Source organism: Neopsephotus bourkii, unplaced genomic scaffold (genome assembly GCF_033783945.1).
Source record: "Neopsephotus bourkii isolate Nb327-2 ecotype Australia unplaced genomic scaffold, CSIRO-AGI_Nbou_v1 NB_1541, whole genome shotgun sequence".
Lineage (NCBI taxonomy): Eukaryota > Metazoa > Chordata > Aves > Psittaciformes > Psittacidae > Neopsephotus > Neopsephotus bourkii.
The window spans coordinates 237,981-255,668 of record NW_026902017.1 but is presented as its reverse complement, the minus strand read 5'-3'; the positions used below and the strand labels follow the sequence as shown (position 1 = coordinate 255,668).

Genomic DNA, 17,688 nt, shown 5'->3' with positions numbered 1-17,688 from the left:
GTCCTTCCAAACAGCTTTTCACAAAACCTCCCTGTTTCCAGAAGCAAGAGGTGACTGACATCAGTGTATGTGGTGTTGAGTGGATGACTTTTCTATCTGTACTTGTATGGGTCCTATTATCTGTCATTCCACTTGCTGTGTGAGCTTCCTTTTACATCAAGGAAAGACAACCATTAAAATCTAATCTGTGATAAGATCTTCTATCTTCTGTTTTTCAATACTGCAGGCAGGATTTCCATTATTGGGCCATCTATCAGTTGTATCTTCCTGCACCTTTTGCTTCTGGTGGCTGTGATGGAGACCTGGAGAAGGCATTTGGCATTATTATCAATGCCATTCTGGATTCCTCACAAAGGTATTCTGCACCATTACTTGCATTTCTGCAGAAGCAATGGTTCTGCTAATGACCGTGCAAGATAGGAGCTGTGAGCTTGTGCCTCACAAGGGGCTGTGGAAACAATTCTCTTCTCACAGGTCTGGTTGGGAGTGAAAGCTGGGAGGTGGCCCTGCAGGACTCGCCAGTCTTTGCATAAGAATCTTGTTTTGGGTGACAGGTCTGGGGTTGCAGTCACAGAGTCCCTAGACGAATTTTATGCTGAATTTGTATTCAGGCTGTTTGGCCAGACAAGCACCAGTGCCCCTGAGGAAGAGGCTGAAGCTGGAAAATGAGAGAGGTTTAGAGGAGAGTTGCCGTCTCACCTACAGCTTGTTTAAGGAATATTAATGTTAGAGCTTTATGTTCATCTGAAGCCATTTGACTTTATTTGAATGGTGTTATACTCCTGGGCTAGCAGGGTTAGTTACCTGGTGTGTCTCTTAATTTCAGGTTGGACCTGGGTACCTGTGGCCAGTCAAAGACAGCTGTCAATCCTGATATCTTCTGCAAGCTGCAGGTGATTTCAGACTCCATGTATCTATACATTCAATCCTTGGTTTTTGACACATCAAAGTAAAAAATTATTTCCTAATACCTCAGTGTACACTGACATTCAGTTCTCCACATCAGCAGTAGCATGGAAACTGAGGAGGGGGAGATTTTTCTTACTGATCTCTTTGTCTTATTTCAGCAAAACAGAGAGAGTCTGAATGCAAACTAGTGTACAGTCCTGGCAAACACTGATTTGTTTTTTTTTATCCCATCTCCCTGTTCAGGAGATGGTGCTGGAGCTGGGGTGTAGGCAGAGTTTGCTTTCTGCCTGCACCAGGCACTGCCTGTTGAAGATTCTCCAGGAAAGGCTGAAAGGCAGAAAACCTGGCTCTGCTTTGGGTGAGCAGTTGTGGAGGCAGCAGGAGCTGCTGCTGCACAGAAGGTAAATGCAGATCTGAATAGCTGGGAATATCTTGAACAAAACTGCTGTTCAAGGAAATTCTAGTGCAGTTGGGTATTCCCTCCTCTGATTCCACTGCAAGTGAGGAGGGCACTATTGTCATGGTAACAATTGTGCAAGAGATACTTATTCCCTGGTATCCATGTGAATTAACTATGTCTTGCTGTCTTAGGCTTTAGTTGGCTCTGCCAGTAAACTGGATTTCAAAGACCCACATGCCTTTGTGGACAACGTTTACAGCCATTCTTCATGCAACCATTTGTAACTGTTGTTAAATTACTCTATTTGCTGCTGTCAGCTAGATGTGCATTTCCATTTTTGAGTCATTGCTGGTATCTTTGGAAGTTGTGTATGTATCAGGGAAATGCAGGGGGGATTGTTGGCTATGGGAAAAATTGCTTGTGTGGTTTCTGTCTGTGTGTTTGAGATCTCTCACATATAACATCTCTCAAACTTCCCTTGATATTGAAGACGTGCTCTGAGAGCGTGGAGTCTGATTCTCTTCTTCATGGTAATCTCAGTTTTGTTTTTGTTTTTCCCTGTGTAAGGATCCTGGTGGGGCTCCCTGCATCCACTCTGATCATGACATGTGAAAAAGAAAGGAAGACAGTGTTGGACTGTAAAGACTTTTTCCATTTTGTAAACTCAGAGCTGGTATGTGTCATTAGCCAAACAGTAATTTCTTGTTGGTAAATGCTCTAGAATAAGACCTTAAACTTGGATTTAGGACAGGAGTTAAAATGCAGCTAAACTTGGAACACCCTTAACTTAGATCATAGCTCATCGAGCTCAAGACTTCACACCCCCTAGCTCTGCAGAGTTCCTCTCAGCACTTTGCTGTAGGATAATGACTTTTGGGCTTGTTCATTTGGAATTGTGGTGGCATTTTATGCTATGGAGAGAGAATCCTTGGGAAATAGTGTAGGCAAATCTAGGGTGGAGCCAGCCATCATAGCAGTAGTTGGAGCTGGGAATGCACAGTCCAGAAGCAGAACCACTGGTGGGTGATCACAGACTAGCCTGGTGGCGGCTTGGCCAGTTCTTGAGTGGTAGGAGTGTTCTTTCCAGTTGTGTTGTTCATGACAGTGTACATCTGTGGTGTGCATACACGGGTCCCCCAAGGCACTGTTTTGTGCTCTGAGGATAGCTATCCTTTCTGTTTATTCATCCTGACTGGCCTTTTCAAGCCCTGCTGCACTGTCATGTTAGCCACAGCCAAAACCCTCTGTTCACTGCAAGACTTAATTAAACTGCTTCTGCATCCGTGAGTGGTGAGCAGGGCTGTCTCATTTGCTTCCTGGTGCTGGGCTGTAAAGCACCACCTAGTCAGTGGTGTTGCTTTATGTAGAAATGAAATTATTACAGTCTGAACTGATGCTCAGGATCTCACAGGGTGATTTTGTGCTGAGTCCTGTTGGGCCAGACACCCAAAATATTAAAAGAAAATCATAATTCAAAAGGGATGGAATGATTTTTTTTTTCCTCTCCCCACAGAAGAACGTCTGTTCCAGAGGGTATGCACTCTCCTATGACATCACTTCTCACTTCTTTAGGGTAGGTACTGTTCCAGTATCCCTGCTAACTGCTAACCAGAGTAGTTTCTTCACCACATACCAGACTATGATATTCTTAGCAATGAGATGTCCTATTTATACTCTTGTTTTGAGAATCATTATTGTAAATTCCAAAAAGAAAAGCAGTAATCTGAGAAAATGCAGAGGGGTAATAGGAGATAGTAATGGTAGAGGTTAATTCTAATACAACACACCAAAGCTGATGGGGAGAGGAGAAATTGTTGGTAACACATTTCTTTTGCTGGGCCATGCTGACCCCTACAGTTACCTTTGACTAGTTTGCACACCGCTTGGTGAGATGCTTCAAAGCAGCACAGACATATGTGTGTAGTCATCATGTAATTTATCCCCTTCCAGGGCCTGCTTAATGCCAGCTTGGGCTGCAAAAAATTTGCAGAAGCAATCAATGATGTTCTAACAGCGTGTCGAACTGAGTGTCCCATTGTGCTTTTATCTGCAGCGGTAACTGTTCTTATTTCATCCCTAGATAAGTATCAGTTCAGAGCACTTGTCTTAAACTTCGTTTAATGCAAACTGTGAAGTGAGTGTGGGGAAATTCTTAATGCCTTTGGGAAATTGTGGAGTGTTTTTGTACCCTTATATCTCTGATTCCAGCTCTGGGCATTCAGCCTTGGTTTTGGAGCATCACTATACAAGAAGAACAGAGGGTGTTTAAGAGAAGCTGGGAGACTTGTCTGGGTTTGAGATGCACAGTGGAGGCGGCTGATTATTATGTACCAAGCAACTAAAAAGTCCATAAAGCACAGATTACTCACTGTGAGGGTGGTGAGACGCTGGCACAGGGTGCCCAGAGAAGCTGTGGCTGCCCCATCCCTGGCAGTGTTCAAGGCCAGGTTGGACACAGGGGCTTGGAGCAAGCTGCTCCAGTGGAAGGTGTCCCTGCCCATGGCAGGGAGTTGAGACTGGATGAGCTTTAAGATCTCTTCCAACCCAAACCATTCTAGGATTCTATGATTGGTCCTGCTGCAGGAGTTTCAGAGCACCATGGTATGATGGTCACATATGACCCTCTTCACATTTCCAGGATGTGAAACTCCTCATGGTTCTTATGTGTGAATGTATAGTTTGGACTTTTTCAATAAGGGGAAGGGATGCCCATATCAAATACCTGGCTGAGGTAGCATGCATACCTAATTGGAGACAACTACTGAGTACACCACCATTAATGCTGCTGGTTTGTCTTTCTTCCTAGCTTTGGTGGCCGAAGCTGGAGCCAGTACTTTGTTCTCAGTGGAAAAGACTCTTTGGAGTTCCACTTGCAGGAGAACTAGAAAGACTGAGGGAACTGAAGTCCTCAGCTACCAGGTGTGTATGAGGAACTGAGTGTTGATCTGCAGCAGGAGAACCTGCTCTCTGAGGTCTGGGCACCCAGGAGGCCTGTTCTTTGAGCCAGGCTGGGTTTTAGCAGGCTGTATGAGATGCTAATGTGGACTGAGTCTTGTAGGACAGCTATATACAGATTCCTTTGTAGAGTTTAAACTCAAAATTGGTCATTATAATTATTTAGTCTGGCCTTCTGTGTAATATGGGTTAGAATGTTTTACCATAAGGAAAAGACTCCTTTTAGAGGAGACTGGAAGGCAGAGTCCTTGTTAGAGAAACACTGGGAATAGCCTTTAGCACAGTGTTGAGTCATTTGCTTAAGCTGCCGCACCCTTTGCTACCTGATTTGGTGAATCTCTGGTCTCCTGAAGCTACCCACTGCTTCTCTACTGTATGCTTCCTTCTTTAGCTGTTCTGCTGTCTGTTCAGCAGACTGATACTTTTCTCCAAAAGCTGGGAATTCAGTATAAGAATCTCCTTGCAGGTTATTGCAAGTGACAATCACTTTCTTGTGTAGTAGAGTGCAGAGTTAGTGACCTGTCCAACCTCTGATATTTGGGTATGCTTCCACCTGCTTCTAGGCTTTCTTTTTAATTGTCTCTTACGTAGCATACAACTGCAGGGGAAATAAGCCAGAAGAATTTTTGGCCACAACCTTACACCTTTGCCCAAGCCCCTGATTTTCTCCTCATTCAAAGCTGATTTCCCCCCTGCCTTGTTATCCTCTAAACTCATGACATGCTGGTTTTGTTTCCTAGCTTCCTTTCTTCAGGAGTGGTCTTCCCTCCCTCTGAGCATCCTTGGATTTCAGCTGCCTTCCTCCATTGTGCTATTCAGCAGCAATCACCACGTGGACAAGAGAGAGGGGCACTGAAGAGGCTGGGGACTGACACAGAACAGGCAAGACTGGGCATATTTTAAGTGTCTGCTGCTCCCAAGCACTTGAATACTAGAAGTAGAGTGTCTCTAGCTGAGAAATGGTTGTTCTGAGATACTGCTTGTGCCCCTGATAAACCTTATTGTGAAATCTTGCTGATGGCTAGTTGATAAAGTGAAGCTGTAAATTAACCAGTTGCTAAATACTTATCCTAGAGGCAAAGCTGTTCCAAACTTTAATTTTTAACTCATTATTGACTCCTTTGTGAAGCCAGGGAGCACTAATAATCAGCTGCTTTAAAAGCTGGAGCTGGAGAGATCACTGCAGGGACCCAGAGCTCAATCCATGGCATGCCAGGATCACCTCTCCCTCTGACAAAGGAGCAGTCCCTGTGGATTTTAGCTCAGGCAACTCGGCTGGAAGATTAAGGAGATGCAGAAGGTCTGTGAGACAGGAACACACATATTTCAAGGGCTCTCAAAAGACACGCTGGGAATCCCAGGGAGAGATTTCTGGAGGCTTTTCCCAAGTCTGTTCCAGGAAATGCCTTTCCATGCTCTGTGCCCTCAGTGCATGGGAATTATCTGAAGCGCCCTGCTGAGAAAGGAGCTGGGCTGCTGCCCCGCAGTGCTGTCTGTTGATCTTCCAGGGGATAGCTGGGACCAGAGCTCCATATGGGAAGTGTCACTGTACTAGGATAGTCACAGGCAAACACTGTTGAAGCAAAACCTGTGGCTTACTATTTACTCTCCAGTTTATTGCTTGGGGCTGCAGTGAGGGTAGCAGTTCCTCTTGGTATGGGATTGACTCCTCTACTGTTTATACTGGCTGAGAGCCAAAAGCTGCTACTCAGAAACTGGTGTCAGTGAGTTGATGTGAGCATTTGGTACATGTGGAGTAACAGCAGCTTTCACCTCAAAAACCTGCCTTGAGAGAGGAGGATGCCAGGAAGAGTGAGAACAGTGGGGGTCCCAGAGGCTGACTGGTGTTCCAGCCCCAGCTCACACCCTCAACTGCTGCTCTGGTGCCTGTGGGACTGCACAGATCTCTGTGTGGTGAGGACTTGGTTCCGTACACAGCGCCGGTGTTGGGAGCTGCATCCCTTCAGGTGGCAGCTTTAAGGGGCAAATCTCTGTCAGAAATGGGAGTGTTGTGGGATTAGCCACCTTTTTGGGGCTGAGATACTTTGGCTACATTCAAGGAACCCAACTATTCAACATGTGCCTCTTGTTTTTGTTTGATTCATTCACATGCAGCAGTCTGTGCCTCTGGAAAGCTCTCAGCTGAAGGGAAAGGTCTCTCACTGCCATGTTTCCTGCCCTGACCACTGTGAATGTGAAGACAGACCTGCTGTGCATGGAAAAGTGCTGTTTGGCTTGGCCCTCTCTTTTCTCAGACATAGATAAGAAAGGGGGGTTAGCTTTACAACTGGATTAGCAGCATAAATAGAGAAGTTACTTTAACTTTCCAGGATCACAGAGCCACTGCATCCTTTGATTTATGCAGTAGGGATCCAGAAAAGCAATAACCAGTGTATGTCAGGACAGGATTATGATGCGCTTGCATTTGCTGGTGGCATGCTGGCTGTGGACCAACACTAGCTCTCCTCCAGGTTTATGTCTGTGGTAGCTCACTCAGTTTTTCCTTCACTGGGAGAAGTTGTCATCTGTTGTCTGACTTTGAGAACAGTGAACTGGGTGTGTAATACACCCTTAGAAGCAACAATGTCAGACTGTCATCTCCAAACACACTGTCTTCAGCTGGAAGGAACAGCAGTGCTTGTGGTTCATCCAGGTCCGTCCTGGGAACATACTCAGTGAAGTGTTATTTCCCAATGGGAAGGTGCGTGTTCTGAGTCACCACCACGGATACAGCTAACAGGCAGTCTGTTTTCCTTGCAGCTTCTTGTTTCTCTACTGTTCTTCTCACTCATGGATCTCATCTCCGCAAAAATAGCACCAAAGGTAAATTCAACCCTGAGGGAATTCTCATGGCACTAAATGTGTCTGATCTTCTTGGTTTGCTGCCTAAAAATGCTTTGCACAAGTACTGTGGAGGCTGGTAGCTTGTTCTGCAAGAAGGAAGGGATCAGTGATGTCCCAGACAGGGCCTGCTGAAAGCCTTCTGTTCTGACCAGATTAAACCTGTATTTCCCTCTAACTGACCTTATCTTCCCTTTCACTACAGTAGCTTTTATTTCTCTTCCTGAATGACTTACTGTTTTCAGTTCCCTGTCCAGACTTTACACCTTCCAGCTAGTGCAGGAACCTCCTACCTATCTTCTCTTTTTTGTAGCATTTCACATTTGTTAGATGATGTTTTCCTAAGGCTAGAACGTACATGATGTTTCACAGGAGAAAGGGTCACCAGCAAGGGGAAACTTTAGTTTCCAAATGATTTAATACTATCGAATGAAGGAGCAAAAATGACAGGTTTCTTCCAGCAGCTGCCTGCCCTAAGCACCCTCCTGCCTGTGAATGCCTGTTTCTGTCCCTTTGCTGTCTTCACAGCTTTGAAGTGCAACCGTTTGTGTAGTCAGCTACAGATTGGATAAGGGAGCAGATTCTCATAGTCTGCCTTTGGGAGAGTCTGGAGAAGGAGTTGCTGAGGAAAGAAACATCTGGGAGGTTATTCCAAGTAAAATAGTTAATGCAAAATAAAATCCCAACCCCACAATCCCAAGACATGCTGTCACTAGAAAGGTTAGAGGGGGAAAAAGCCTGCTCTAAGGAGCAGGGTGGGTTGGTGCAGGACATGCAGTAGCTCCATGCCGAGCACCACTGGGAAGCATTCTGGGGATGAGCCAGTTGCTCATTGATGCTGCTTCCCCTCCTCCACAAATCATTCTCAACTGAGCTCTGTGGTGGCCTTGTTTGGTGATGAAGGCACTGTGCTACTTTGGTGCCTGATTGCCCAGGGGAATCCAGGCTGCCAGATGAAGGAAAAGACGTGGGCTAAATTCCTAAAGGTCCTTTAATGGAACTCTTCATGTATGTAATTTCTTGTGAGCGGTTCCTTTCTGCGGTGCATCTAAAGCCAAACTAGACCTGTCCTTTCTTGATGCCCAGGAAGGAATGGATTTTCAGACATCTCTAGAATGGTCCCTGGAGATCTTGCAGTGCCTGGAAGAGAGGGGTGCATCCTGGCCACTGCTCTTCCATTCAGCGAAGAAAGGTGAGCGAGTTCTGCTGCCAAGGGGTGGGGAAAATAGGGTTCAGTGCTGGACAGGATGTCCTGTCTCTGATCAATGAGTGTACAAAGCTGGGCCTTTGTTAACAGCACAAAAAGATACTTGCTTCAGTAAAAGCTGAGAACGTCCTGCTAATACCCTGCAGTCTGGTGACCCAGCTGATGAGCAGGAGTGACTGAAACTCAGTATTGTTCCTTCTGGTAGAGAAAGCCTCAGTGGGGAGAGCTTCCTTCTCTCACTGGTCACTAGTGTTTATTGTGGCCTGGAAGGAAACTGTGCTTCCCCTGTGCTGCTATAACAGTGGCATGCAAAGTGGCATGAGGATCATGAAAGATGCTCAGTGCTTCTCTTTTGTCCACTGCAGACAATGGGCAGTACTGTGTCCTTCGCAGTGCAACCTCAGACCATCACATCAGGCTCCTGCCTCTTGCATTCTACAGGTAACACCCTGCTGGGCTCAGAAGGTGTTTGTGCGGGGGGATGTGGCTGATGGTTTCTCTGTACAGCAGCTGGCATAGGGGTAACTACTACAGGCCTGTAGGTGAGCTGAGCTCTTACCTTAGCTGTGTAGGAGGGAATACCTGGTCTCACAGGATTCGTATTCAAGGAGCCCTGTATCTTTTGTTGGAAGTTCCTCTTCAGCTTTGTGCTCCGAACAGGAGTGTCCCTGGCTGCGCTCCTGCTCTGGCAGTGGGGTGGCTCTGCACACATCGAGTGGGACTTGTAAACCAGAGCAAAGGCACTGGCTGTGTTTGCTCTGTGTGTCTATCGTGGAACTAGTGCTAACCAGACCTGCTGTGTGACCTCTAGCCTCACCCCAGGCTTTCACCAGGAGCTGCTCACTCGGGAACAGACTTTTCTCTACGTAGCACTTGATTTCTACATCCAGCTGCTTCAGCTCTTTGTGGAAGGGAAAGACCTGCCCCAGCCTGAAGTGAGCCAAAGCTCAGACCCCACAGAGCATGTGAGTGAAGCTCAGTCCCTTTTTTTTTGTCTTGAAAAAGAGAACCATGAATCCTATTCTTATCCCTTCCCCTGCCACTTGCAGCATCCCCCTTGTTCCCACCTTCCTGTACAAGGCCGAGGGATCACGTGCAGTTGCTTTGGCTGGCAGGCAGGCAGCTTGCTCAGGCCTTGTGGATGGGAGAAAGTGATGCCCTGCTGCTGCCCAAAACTGCTTTACTTGTACAAGACCTCAGGGTGGCTGTATTGATCTGCTTAACTTGTGAACAGCCCCTTGGTGTGGCATACTGGTTCCTCTTTCCATTTCTGAAGGCAGGGACTGAGAACTCAGTGTGACATTGTGTTTGGCCCTGACTGGCTGTGTCTCTTCCCTATGTTCTCCAGGGGGATTTCCTGGAGGTGATCTCCACAGCCCGGCGGTTCCTGCTTGGTGTGATCCCACAATGCCCTGCCCAAAGCTTTGGAAACATACAACTGGTGTGTTGAGATTCCCCCTTCTTTTCCCTGCTTTTCTTGGGTGCTGATGCTGTGCTGGTGCTGCCTGCTGAGCCTGTAACACACAGTTTCCATAACTCATCTGGGAGCAGTGGAGGACACCTGCTGCTCAACCACTGCTATAGCCTCATCCTTCCTATCCCGGGCTGCAGGCTCCATCTTCCTCAGCAACATTAAATGTTGCCCTTCTGCGGTCTCACTCCCACTGCTTAATGATTGGTCTTGGGGGAAATATCAAGCACAGCAAGGGGGCAGGTGTTGAAGTTCCCCACAGGTTAGCCAGGAAATGTTCTTACTTCTGTGTGAGTCAGCAACAGCTTCTGTCTTCTGCCTGCACTTTTGAGAAGCAGCAAGATGCTCTGGCCTTGCTTTGAGGAACATGAGTGGGTCTAATGCTATTCACCCTCTCCCCCAGCTACTGGCCACCTGTGAAGAATTTGACCCAGAGCTGGGAGCCACCCTCTTCCACATCTTGAGGCCCTCTGCAACCTCTGCAGCCATGGAGCTGGACGAAGAACTGGTCCTATTCTGAGGGCCAGGCAGGGCAGCAGGCAGTGCATGGCACAGCAGAGCACCCTGCCTATGGCTGAAGGGCCAGACAAGGTGCCACCTTCCTCACTACTGCTCTTCCTTTCAAATTACTTTGTAAATAATTTATTACAAGCATAACCATGAAGCTCTTGTTACAATAAAAAGTAGGTTACAAATTTCAGTTTAGACTTGCTTTGAGAATATTTTTTTTTTTTTTTTTTAATCCAGAACAAAAATGTCTGCTTAAACTTCACTCCACTGTCCTAGGTACTCCTAGAGCCACACACGGGCACTTCAGTACAGGCAGCAGCAGCTCCTGCAGGCAGGGAACAGTTGTGGCAAACTCTGCTTCTACAACTGTGTGCGTGGGGACAAAGGGGGACCACGAAGGGGTGCTGCCGAACATCCACTCCCCTGGGGTTAGACAGACTCTTAGTACAACACTGCTGAATCAGACGTGAGCATGGAGGATCACAGCATGAAAACAAGCTTTTTCTGAGCAAGCTGAAGCTAATTCCACCGAGTTCTTTGGGAGACTAAACTGTAGATTAAACATCTCTGCTCTGCCATATGGTTTCTACAGGACTGGACTGGCTCCCCTGAACCCCTCAGGTGGGTTCCTGCTGTGCAGTCACTTCTGGCTTTACCGCTTGGCTTTCCGAAGTTCCTGAAGTATTTAGGAGAATGGGCTCTGGTTCCAGTGGCTTGGCTTTGTCCTGAATCTGGATGAGAGGGTGCACCATGGACATGTGGACGTTAAGGTTATGGGCCTTCTCGAAGCGCTTCCCACACTGGTCACAGGCAAACTCCAGCTCTGTCTCAGCTTTGTGTTTGGTCATGTGGTACTTGAGCGATGCTCGCTGCCTGCACTGGAAGCCACAGATCTCACATCTGCAAGGCAAAGCAGGGGCTCAGCACTGAGCCTGAAGCTCTCTCTCACACTGAACAAGCCCACAAGACAACCACAGCCTCACAGTGTCTCCTACAGCCACCCCAATCTCCCAACACAGTTCTCTCCTCAGGCCTGTAGCTCACTGGTGGTAGCTGAGCCCTCCCTTGCTGAACTCAGAACAGTAACAGCATCAGAAAGAGATGTAATACATGCTCAGCAACAGGAACATTTAAACAGGATGAACATTTAAAGTGATTCAGCCAGGACGCTGCCAGCTACAGGCAGGGTTTGTGTCACAGAATCATTCTGGGCTAAGCTCAGTGACTGTGAGGGCTCAGCAGAACTTCACTACCCTTCTCTCAGCGATGAAGGCAGGGTTGGTGTGCACTTACTGAAGGGGCTTTGCTCCCGAGTGCCGCATCTGATGGACCGAGAGGTGTTTGCGTTGCTTAAAGGTCTGCCCACATTCATCACAGATATAATTACGTACCTCTGCAATGGAGAAACAGGAGAGAGTAATCGATTCTGCTTAGTTCCTACTATGGGAAAAGCACACGTGCAGCTGCCCACACTCACTGCTGGAGCCTGAATTCCTCCCCCTGCCTCGCATCCCCCACACGATGCCTTGTTCCAGGTTTACAGGCAGTTCTACACCGCACACAGCGCCCTGCCACAGCACCTACAAGCCTTGTGCAATCGAGCGTGGGGTGTTTGTGATGCTGTTGCTGGCTGGGACGCACCTGTATGAATGAGTTTCACGTGACGCTGTAGGTACCGGTCAATCATGAACACCTTGTTGCAGCCTGGATGAGGACAGGGCCTCTCCCGCACCTCCTCATGGTGCTCTTTGATATGTTTCTGTGAAGGAAGGACAAAGCTTCTAAGCACTGGTTGCATTTTCCCCAGCCAAAAGCTTGAATCCCTCAAAGACCCATCTTGGCAGGCTCGTGCATTGGCACCACTTCACTGAGAAACCAGACACTTGGACCCAAATCCACCCCTGGCAGCAGGAGCTGTAATGGAACACAGCAGAGCTTGGGCTGAGGGCTGCTGCTGAGCCACTGGCAGAATTCCAGACCAGGAAGAGCACCCCTATTGTGTTTGGGAGCACAGAAAGAAGCTTCTTTCTGCAGACTGCTTATAGTGCTTATAGAGAGACAGTGGATTAAATCTGCTGGGGCCTCTCTCCTCACGTGGAGGTGGCTTCGCAGTACTGAAAGCATCAGGTTTGGGACAGGAGCAAACCCTGACTCACCTTCATGCCGTCGGCCCCCCTGTAGACAGCCGTGCATCCCTGGTAAGGACACTTGTAGATGGTCGGCAGCTCCTCCCTGTGAAGCAGAGCCCTGCCATCAGCCAGCGTGCTGAGTGGGGGCACTGCCCAGCCACCCAACTCCTTATTACCTCTCACACTTGATCTTTTTTTTCCAGCCTGGCTTAGGTCCTGGCTTCTTCCTTATTTTAGGCTCTTCTGCCTTCTTTACTTCTTTGCTGTCACTTTTCTTGCTAGAAACCCTCCAAGAAGGAACAAGGACAATGGTTTAATACTTAATTTTGGTTTAGTTCTCCCACCTAACTGTCCCTGAGTGTCAGCTCTGCTCTGTCAGCTATGCCCAATGCTTGCCCTGGCAAAGCAGTAACATGTGCACAAGCTGAGCTGTGGTAATCAGTGCCAGGCCTGGAGGAGAGGGATGAGCTTGGACCCAAGGGGGAGCTCACGGAACACAGGCACTGGGCATGACTGTGGCCTCCAGGCATGAACTTACAGGGAACAGAGGCCACAAAGAAATGCAGTGGCATTGGCTGAGCCAAGTCCATTGCAGAGAAGGCACCAGCTCTCCCGTTCACCCAGAGAGCACTCCGCTCACCACACCGCAAGCCCCTTACTTCTTCTCGGGGTAGGGCTCAAAGGAGTCATCTGAAGACTGCACATTCCTCTTCTCGTTTTCATCATCACTCAAGAAATCCCTGAGAGAAAGAAGATGCCCTTTACCACACAGCACCACCCTGGCACTTCAGCACCAGCAGCATGAGCTCCCCGTTCCCAGCACGTCCACCTCCCCCACGGCATGGCAGCCAAGGCTCCACGTGTCCTCCTCCCCATAAGCTCCCCAAGCAAACACAGCACCCGCACACACAGCAAATAGCAAATTCGGGTTCTTTTAGGACTAGATCTCTGTAAGAATACTTGCACCTCTGTCAGGAGAGCAAAATCATCTGTTACTGAAAGATCTATTTATTGTTGAGGGATGTTGCCACCACTTTCTATACTGGGAAAGTAATTTTCTAGAGCAAAATGTAATATAATTGTCTGGTCCAGGTTAAGCTGCAGGTCAATCTGTATTTCGTCATTCACAGCAACCACACAGGTTTTGGTTTTACTTTTTCCTCCTTTTAAGTCCTAAGCCCTACAAGAAGCAATTAATTCTGAGGCCAGGAAACAGGCAATAAGTTATTGTGGCACTTTTTAATGTGACAGCTGATGGAGTCAGCTGACACGATGAAATATATGTGCACTAAGCCATACTTCAGACTCAGTTCTGTTATTTACAACCCTCACTTTAAATACCAGCATTTGAAGGATTTAGCCAACTCTTTGATCATAAAGACTGCTAAGCTGTCAGTGTCCCTCCCACCTCCCATTTAGTCACTCTTCAACTGCCAACCCCTTGCACCGACTGCTTTTCTGGAGCCCCAGCATGGAGCAGCCATGAAGGGAAATTGCTCTCAGGGGCTGGAGCAGCACAACCCAGGCCCTAGCAAGCCCCCACTTGGTTCCTTCCCCAGGGCAGGGAATGAAACAGGACCAGGTTTGCTGGAAGCGGCCAGCACAGAGAGCACATGTGCGTGCAAAACCACACGCACCGCTGTGCAAACCCCAGCAGCATGAGCTCCATCCCCACCACTCCGTGCCTCCAACACCGGTTCCGAGGGGCCTCGAGGGCCGGGTCACTGGTGGAGAAAGAGCTCGCTGAGGCGGGTTTGTCATACTCGCAAAGAAGACATTTAGGCTATGTTAAACCCACTCTTCTCTCACCCCTCAGAAAGGTCACTGAACTCGTCTTTTACCCGCTCATCCGACGTTGCAGACAGAACCTGCTTCCCACTCAACTGTCCTAGGGAATGAAGGAGAACACGCTGTGTTACATGGAAAAACAGCAAAACCAAGCCAGAGGAGATGGCTGCCAGGAAGGAAACAGCTGCTCTGGGTTCACTTAGCATGGCCGGCACCGAATAGTTAATGATTATTTAAACCCAACTCTGTGTCTCAGGGACAGGAGAGCCTTTACCCTGCAGTTCCCCTGAGCATCTTTCAGTTTCCCTCATGACTCATCCCACAACGTGTCCCAGCTTCCATTCCCCTTTCCAGCAGTGGCTGTCAGAGCTAAACGCAGCCTGACTTCTGTAACTCAGAATCAGTGTTAATTTAATTCCTCTCTTCTGCAAGTGGCGCCGAGGGGAGTTCAGCAGTAACTCAGCCCATGAGCCCGGCAACTTTCCTTTATGGAGAGAAAGGGGTCTTGCTGTTCAGCATCACCTGCAGTGGGCCAGGAAGCCTCTCCTTGCTCAAAATGATGGGGTTTGGATTGAGCAGAAAGGAACATCTGGCAAACATGGTGCTGGAGAACCAGTGACTGTTCTGCACCACGGCAGTGTCTGAGGAGGGAGCCAGCTCTGTGGATCCTCATCCTTCCCCAGAGACCTGGGGGGAGATCTGAAGGGAAATCCCTTACCTGTGGCACTGCTCACTGGCGACACAGACTGCGGCAGGGCTGTCTCCTGCAGAGGCACCGTGCTGTCCAGTTGTGAGTGAGATGAATCCCTGTTCTGCAGCGGCTCATTCTTTACATTCAGTGGCACCGATGTGGTCCCTTTGTTTGCAGGCTCCTGGCAAGGAGCTGTCCTTACTGGAGCATGCTGAGGCTCGGGAGCAGAAACAGCCTCGGCATTGTCTGCCTCTGCCCCGTTGTCAGTTAAATGCTGTGCCGTGCTCTTGTTCCACTCCTGTTTGACAGACAAGGTGCTGTCGACCAGCACTGTGCTACAGTCCGAATCAGTGTCCATGACGTAGTCGTGGCCACTGCCACATCCCCAGACAGCGCGGATGATACCGCAGTACTCGGAGGAGAGCACGCTCTGCAGGCTGGGTGCCGATGTGCAGCTCCCGGCGTGCCGATGCGCCCACGACACCAGGCTGTGCAGGCACTGTGGGCTTGACGTGATCAGGTCAACTGCCAGGGGAGAGGCAGCACATACATGGTCAGGCAGGACAGCAAGAGACAGCCATCTGTAGGGGGGGACGTGTATTTCTGTTTGGCCCCCCTGTCTGACAGTGGTGGAGATAGGCCTGGCACTACCACCTGAACCCTTTCTGCCTGCTCTTCGTGCCACTGTCTCATACTTTGTGGTGTGAGATTGTGACTGTGCAGCTCAGCTTGAGGAGTTCCTTGACATGCAAAAACCCAACCCTGTGCTGATGGCATCATAGAAGGGGAAAGGAAAAGAAGGGGGAAAAGAATGGGAGGAAAAGAGAGAAAAGAGGCAGGGGGGTGGGGGGAGGGAGAAATGAAGTTGGGGGGAAAGTGAGAAAGGAAGAGAAAGAGAAACAGAGGAAGGAAGGGGAAAAAATGGCAAAAGGAAGGGGAAAAAAGGGAAAGGGGACAAGCACTCACCCAGGCAGGAGGCACCTCCTTCTGCACCCTGCTGTGCCTGAGCCACATCGCTCCTGTAAAACCCAGAACAGCCCAGTGAGGTCTCAGGGGTTACAGAAGGACCTGGCATCAACACGTGGCCCTTTACCGCTCCCGGGAAGCAAGAGACACAACGTACTTTCCTTTGGACTTCACGTGGCCCGTGGGGGACGCGTTCACGCGCTGGATGAAGGTCCTGAGGACGCTGCGGCATTTGTAGAACTGGGCATGGCACTTCTTGCAGACGAACTGCGGCAGCGCGGGGTCCTGCCGCACCGCCACACCGACCAGCCGCTGGAAGTCGGTGAAGAAGACCTGGTCCACGCGGCGCTGCTTCTCCGAGTTCTCCCCCGTGACCGGCACCTTCCCGAAGGCATTGCGGAGGCTCCTGGATGAGAACTTCCCGTGGCACAGGCGACAATACCCGGTGCTCAATGCTCGGCCAATTCCTGGCACAGAAGGGTAGAACACAGCCGTTGAGTGCCTGCTGCAGGAGTACCCCAGCCACCTACAGCCCCACGGTGCTGGCGTGCAGGAAGACATTCCGTTTCCCTTAATCCAGGCTGCCTATAGAGCCCAACATGTGCATGGAAAAGCCAGTCAGGAAGCAAGACACCTTCCCTGTGACCCTTCCCTGCAAACCAGGGCATTGCTCTGCAACCGGCTGACCCCCAGACCAGCCTCTGCTTTTCCTCGTTGCCGCTATGGAGGAACCTCTTCCCATCTGCAGCATTCCCGGGGCTCACTCTCGCAAGTGTGTGCTTTGCCAGCATCATCCCTCAGCTTAAGCAGATCTTCTCCCTGCAGGGTATTTAACGTATTTATAGCAGTTGGTGGCGGCCTTCAGCCTGAGAGGTGCCAGTGGTGCCCTGCAGCAGGCAGGGAGCTGGGATGTTTAAACTGAAACAGGGGAAGTTCAGGTTGGATACAAGGCAGAAGCTCTTCCCTGTGAGGGTGCTGAGGCGCTGGCACAGGGTGCCCAGAGAAGCTGTGGCTGCCCCATCCCTGGCAGTGCTCAAGGCCAGGTTGGACACAGGGGCTTGGAGCAAGCTGCTCCAGTGGAAGGGGTCCCTGCCCGTGGCAGGGGTTGGAGCTGGAGGAGCTGTAGGGTCCCTTCCAACGCAAAGCAGGCTGGGGCAACGCAGCCTTCCCGCTCCCTGTTCCCTGACCATGCTGCCCTCCCACATGGCAGCCCCCGCCCGAGCCATTCCTGCTCTGCGGAGCACGGGAAAACCTCCTGGACCGGAGTGAGGGGAACTCCCCGGTACAGCCCGCAGGGGACGGGTCCCGCCTGCAGCCCCGTCGGTCTTCAGACGCTCAACTTCCAACCCTTCCATGCTCGGGCTTATCTCCCGCCGCAGCCGCCCCGGCTCCGCTCTCGGCTCCCGCCAAACCACCGGCGGCACCGGAGGACGGAGGCGAGAGCTCGCCACGCTGTGCTGCCCCAGCCCCTCGTACCGCGCCGGTTACCGGCATCTCCAGGCCCGTCCGCCGCTGCACCGAGCCCGGTCCGGGACGCCCCGCGGCCCGTCCCGGTGCGTGGCTGCCCCGTCGCTCCCGTCTGCGGGCTCCCGGTGCCCCCGCCCCGGCCGGGCCTCACCTGCCTCCGGGGCCCCGCCGAGCGCTGCGGGCCGTGTCCAAGCGGCGGCGGCCGCCGGGGCCAACCCCGCGGGGGGCTCGGGCCTCGCCGCCGCCTCGCTCCCGCGGGCCGCCGTGCCCGGACGCCGCCGTGGCTCGGGTGGCTCCGCGCCGGGGCCGCCGGCGGCCGCCAGGAACCGGCCGCGCCGATCGCGCTTCATCCCC

The 17,688-nt window shown here is 50.4% G+C and overlaps 2 protein-coding genes across 3 annotated transcripts in view; one reads left to right on the top strand and one right to left on the bottom strand.

Annotated features, from left to right (window-relative positions):
• FANCA (FA complementation group A) overlaps positions 1–10,483 on the top strand; it is a 36,315-nt gene extending 25,832 nt beyond the window's left edge. Inside the window, exons 30-43 of the mRNA XM_061370358.1 lie at positions 227–355; positions 827–893; positions 1,153–1,310; positions 1,877–1,982; positions 2,823–2,882; positions 3,260–3,364; positions 4,116–4,228; positions 5,005–5,146; positions 7,025–7,087; positions 8,192–8,297; positions 8,678–8,753; positions 9,124–9,277; positions 9,661–9,753; positions 10,187–10,483. Coding sequence (XP_061226342.1) covers positions 227–355; positions 827–893; positions 1,153–1,310; positions 1,877–1,982; positions 2,823–2,882; positions 3,260–3,364; positions 4,116–4,228; positions 5,005–5,146; positions 7,025–7,087; positions 8,192–8,297; positions 8,678–8,753; positions 9,124–9,277; positions 9,661–9,753; positions 10,187–10,303 — 1,489 coding nt within the window. The 3' untranslated portion in view covers positions 10,304–10,483. The remainder of the gene's footprint in view (positions 1–226; positions 356–826; positions 894–1,152; positions 1,311–1,876; positions 1,983–2,822; positions 2,883–3,259; positions 3,365–4,115; positions 4,229–5,004; positions 5,147–7,024; positions 7,088–8,191; positions 8,298–8,677; positions 8,754–9,123; positions 9,278–9,660; positions 9,754–10,186) is intronic.
• ZNF276 (zinc finger protein 276) lies at positions 10,410–17,684 on the bottom strand. 2 transcript variants are annotated; one of them, XM_061370356.1, is made up of 11 exons: positions 17,486–17,684; positions 16,025–16,334; positions 15,868–15,920; positions 14,929–15,426; positions 14,232–14,310; positions 13,082–13,162; positions 12,599–12,709; positions 12,450–12,540; positions 11,935–12,052; positions 11,587–11,686; positions 10,410–11,193 (listed from the first exon to the last, which is right to left on the bottom strand). In XM_061370356.1, the coding sequence occupies exons 1-11, from the start codon at positions 17,682–17,684 to the stop codon at positions 10,911–10,913; spliced, it is 1,923 nt and encodes a 640-aa protein (XP_061226340.1). In that variant the 3' UTR covers positions 10,410–10,910. The 2 variants fall into 2 exon arrangements, with proteins under 2 accessions (XP_061226340.1, XP_061226341.1); XM_061370357.1 differs by having other exon boundaries at positions 12,450–12,525.
• Positions 17,685–17,688: the final 4 nt, after the last annotated feature.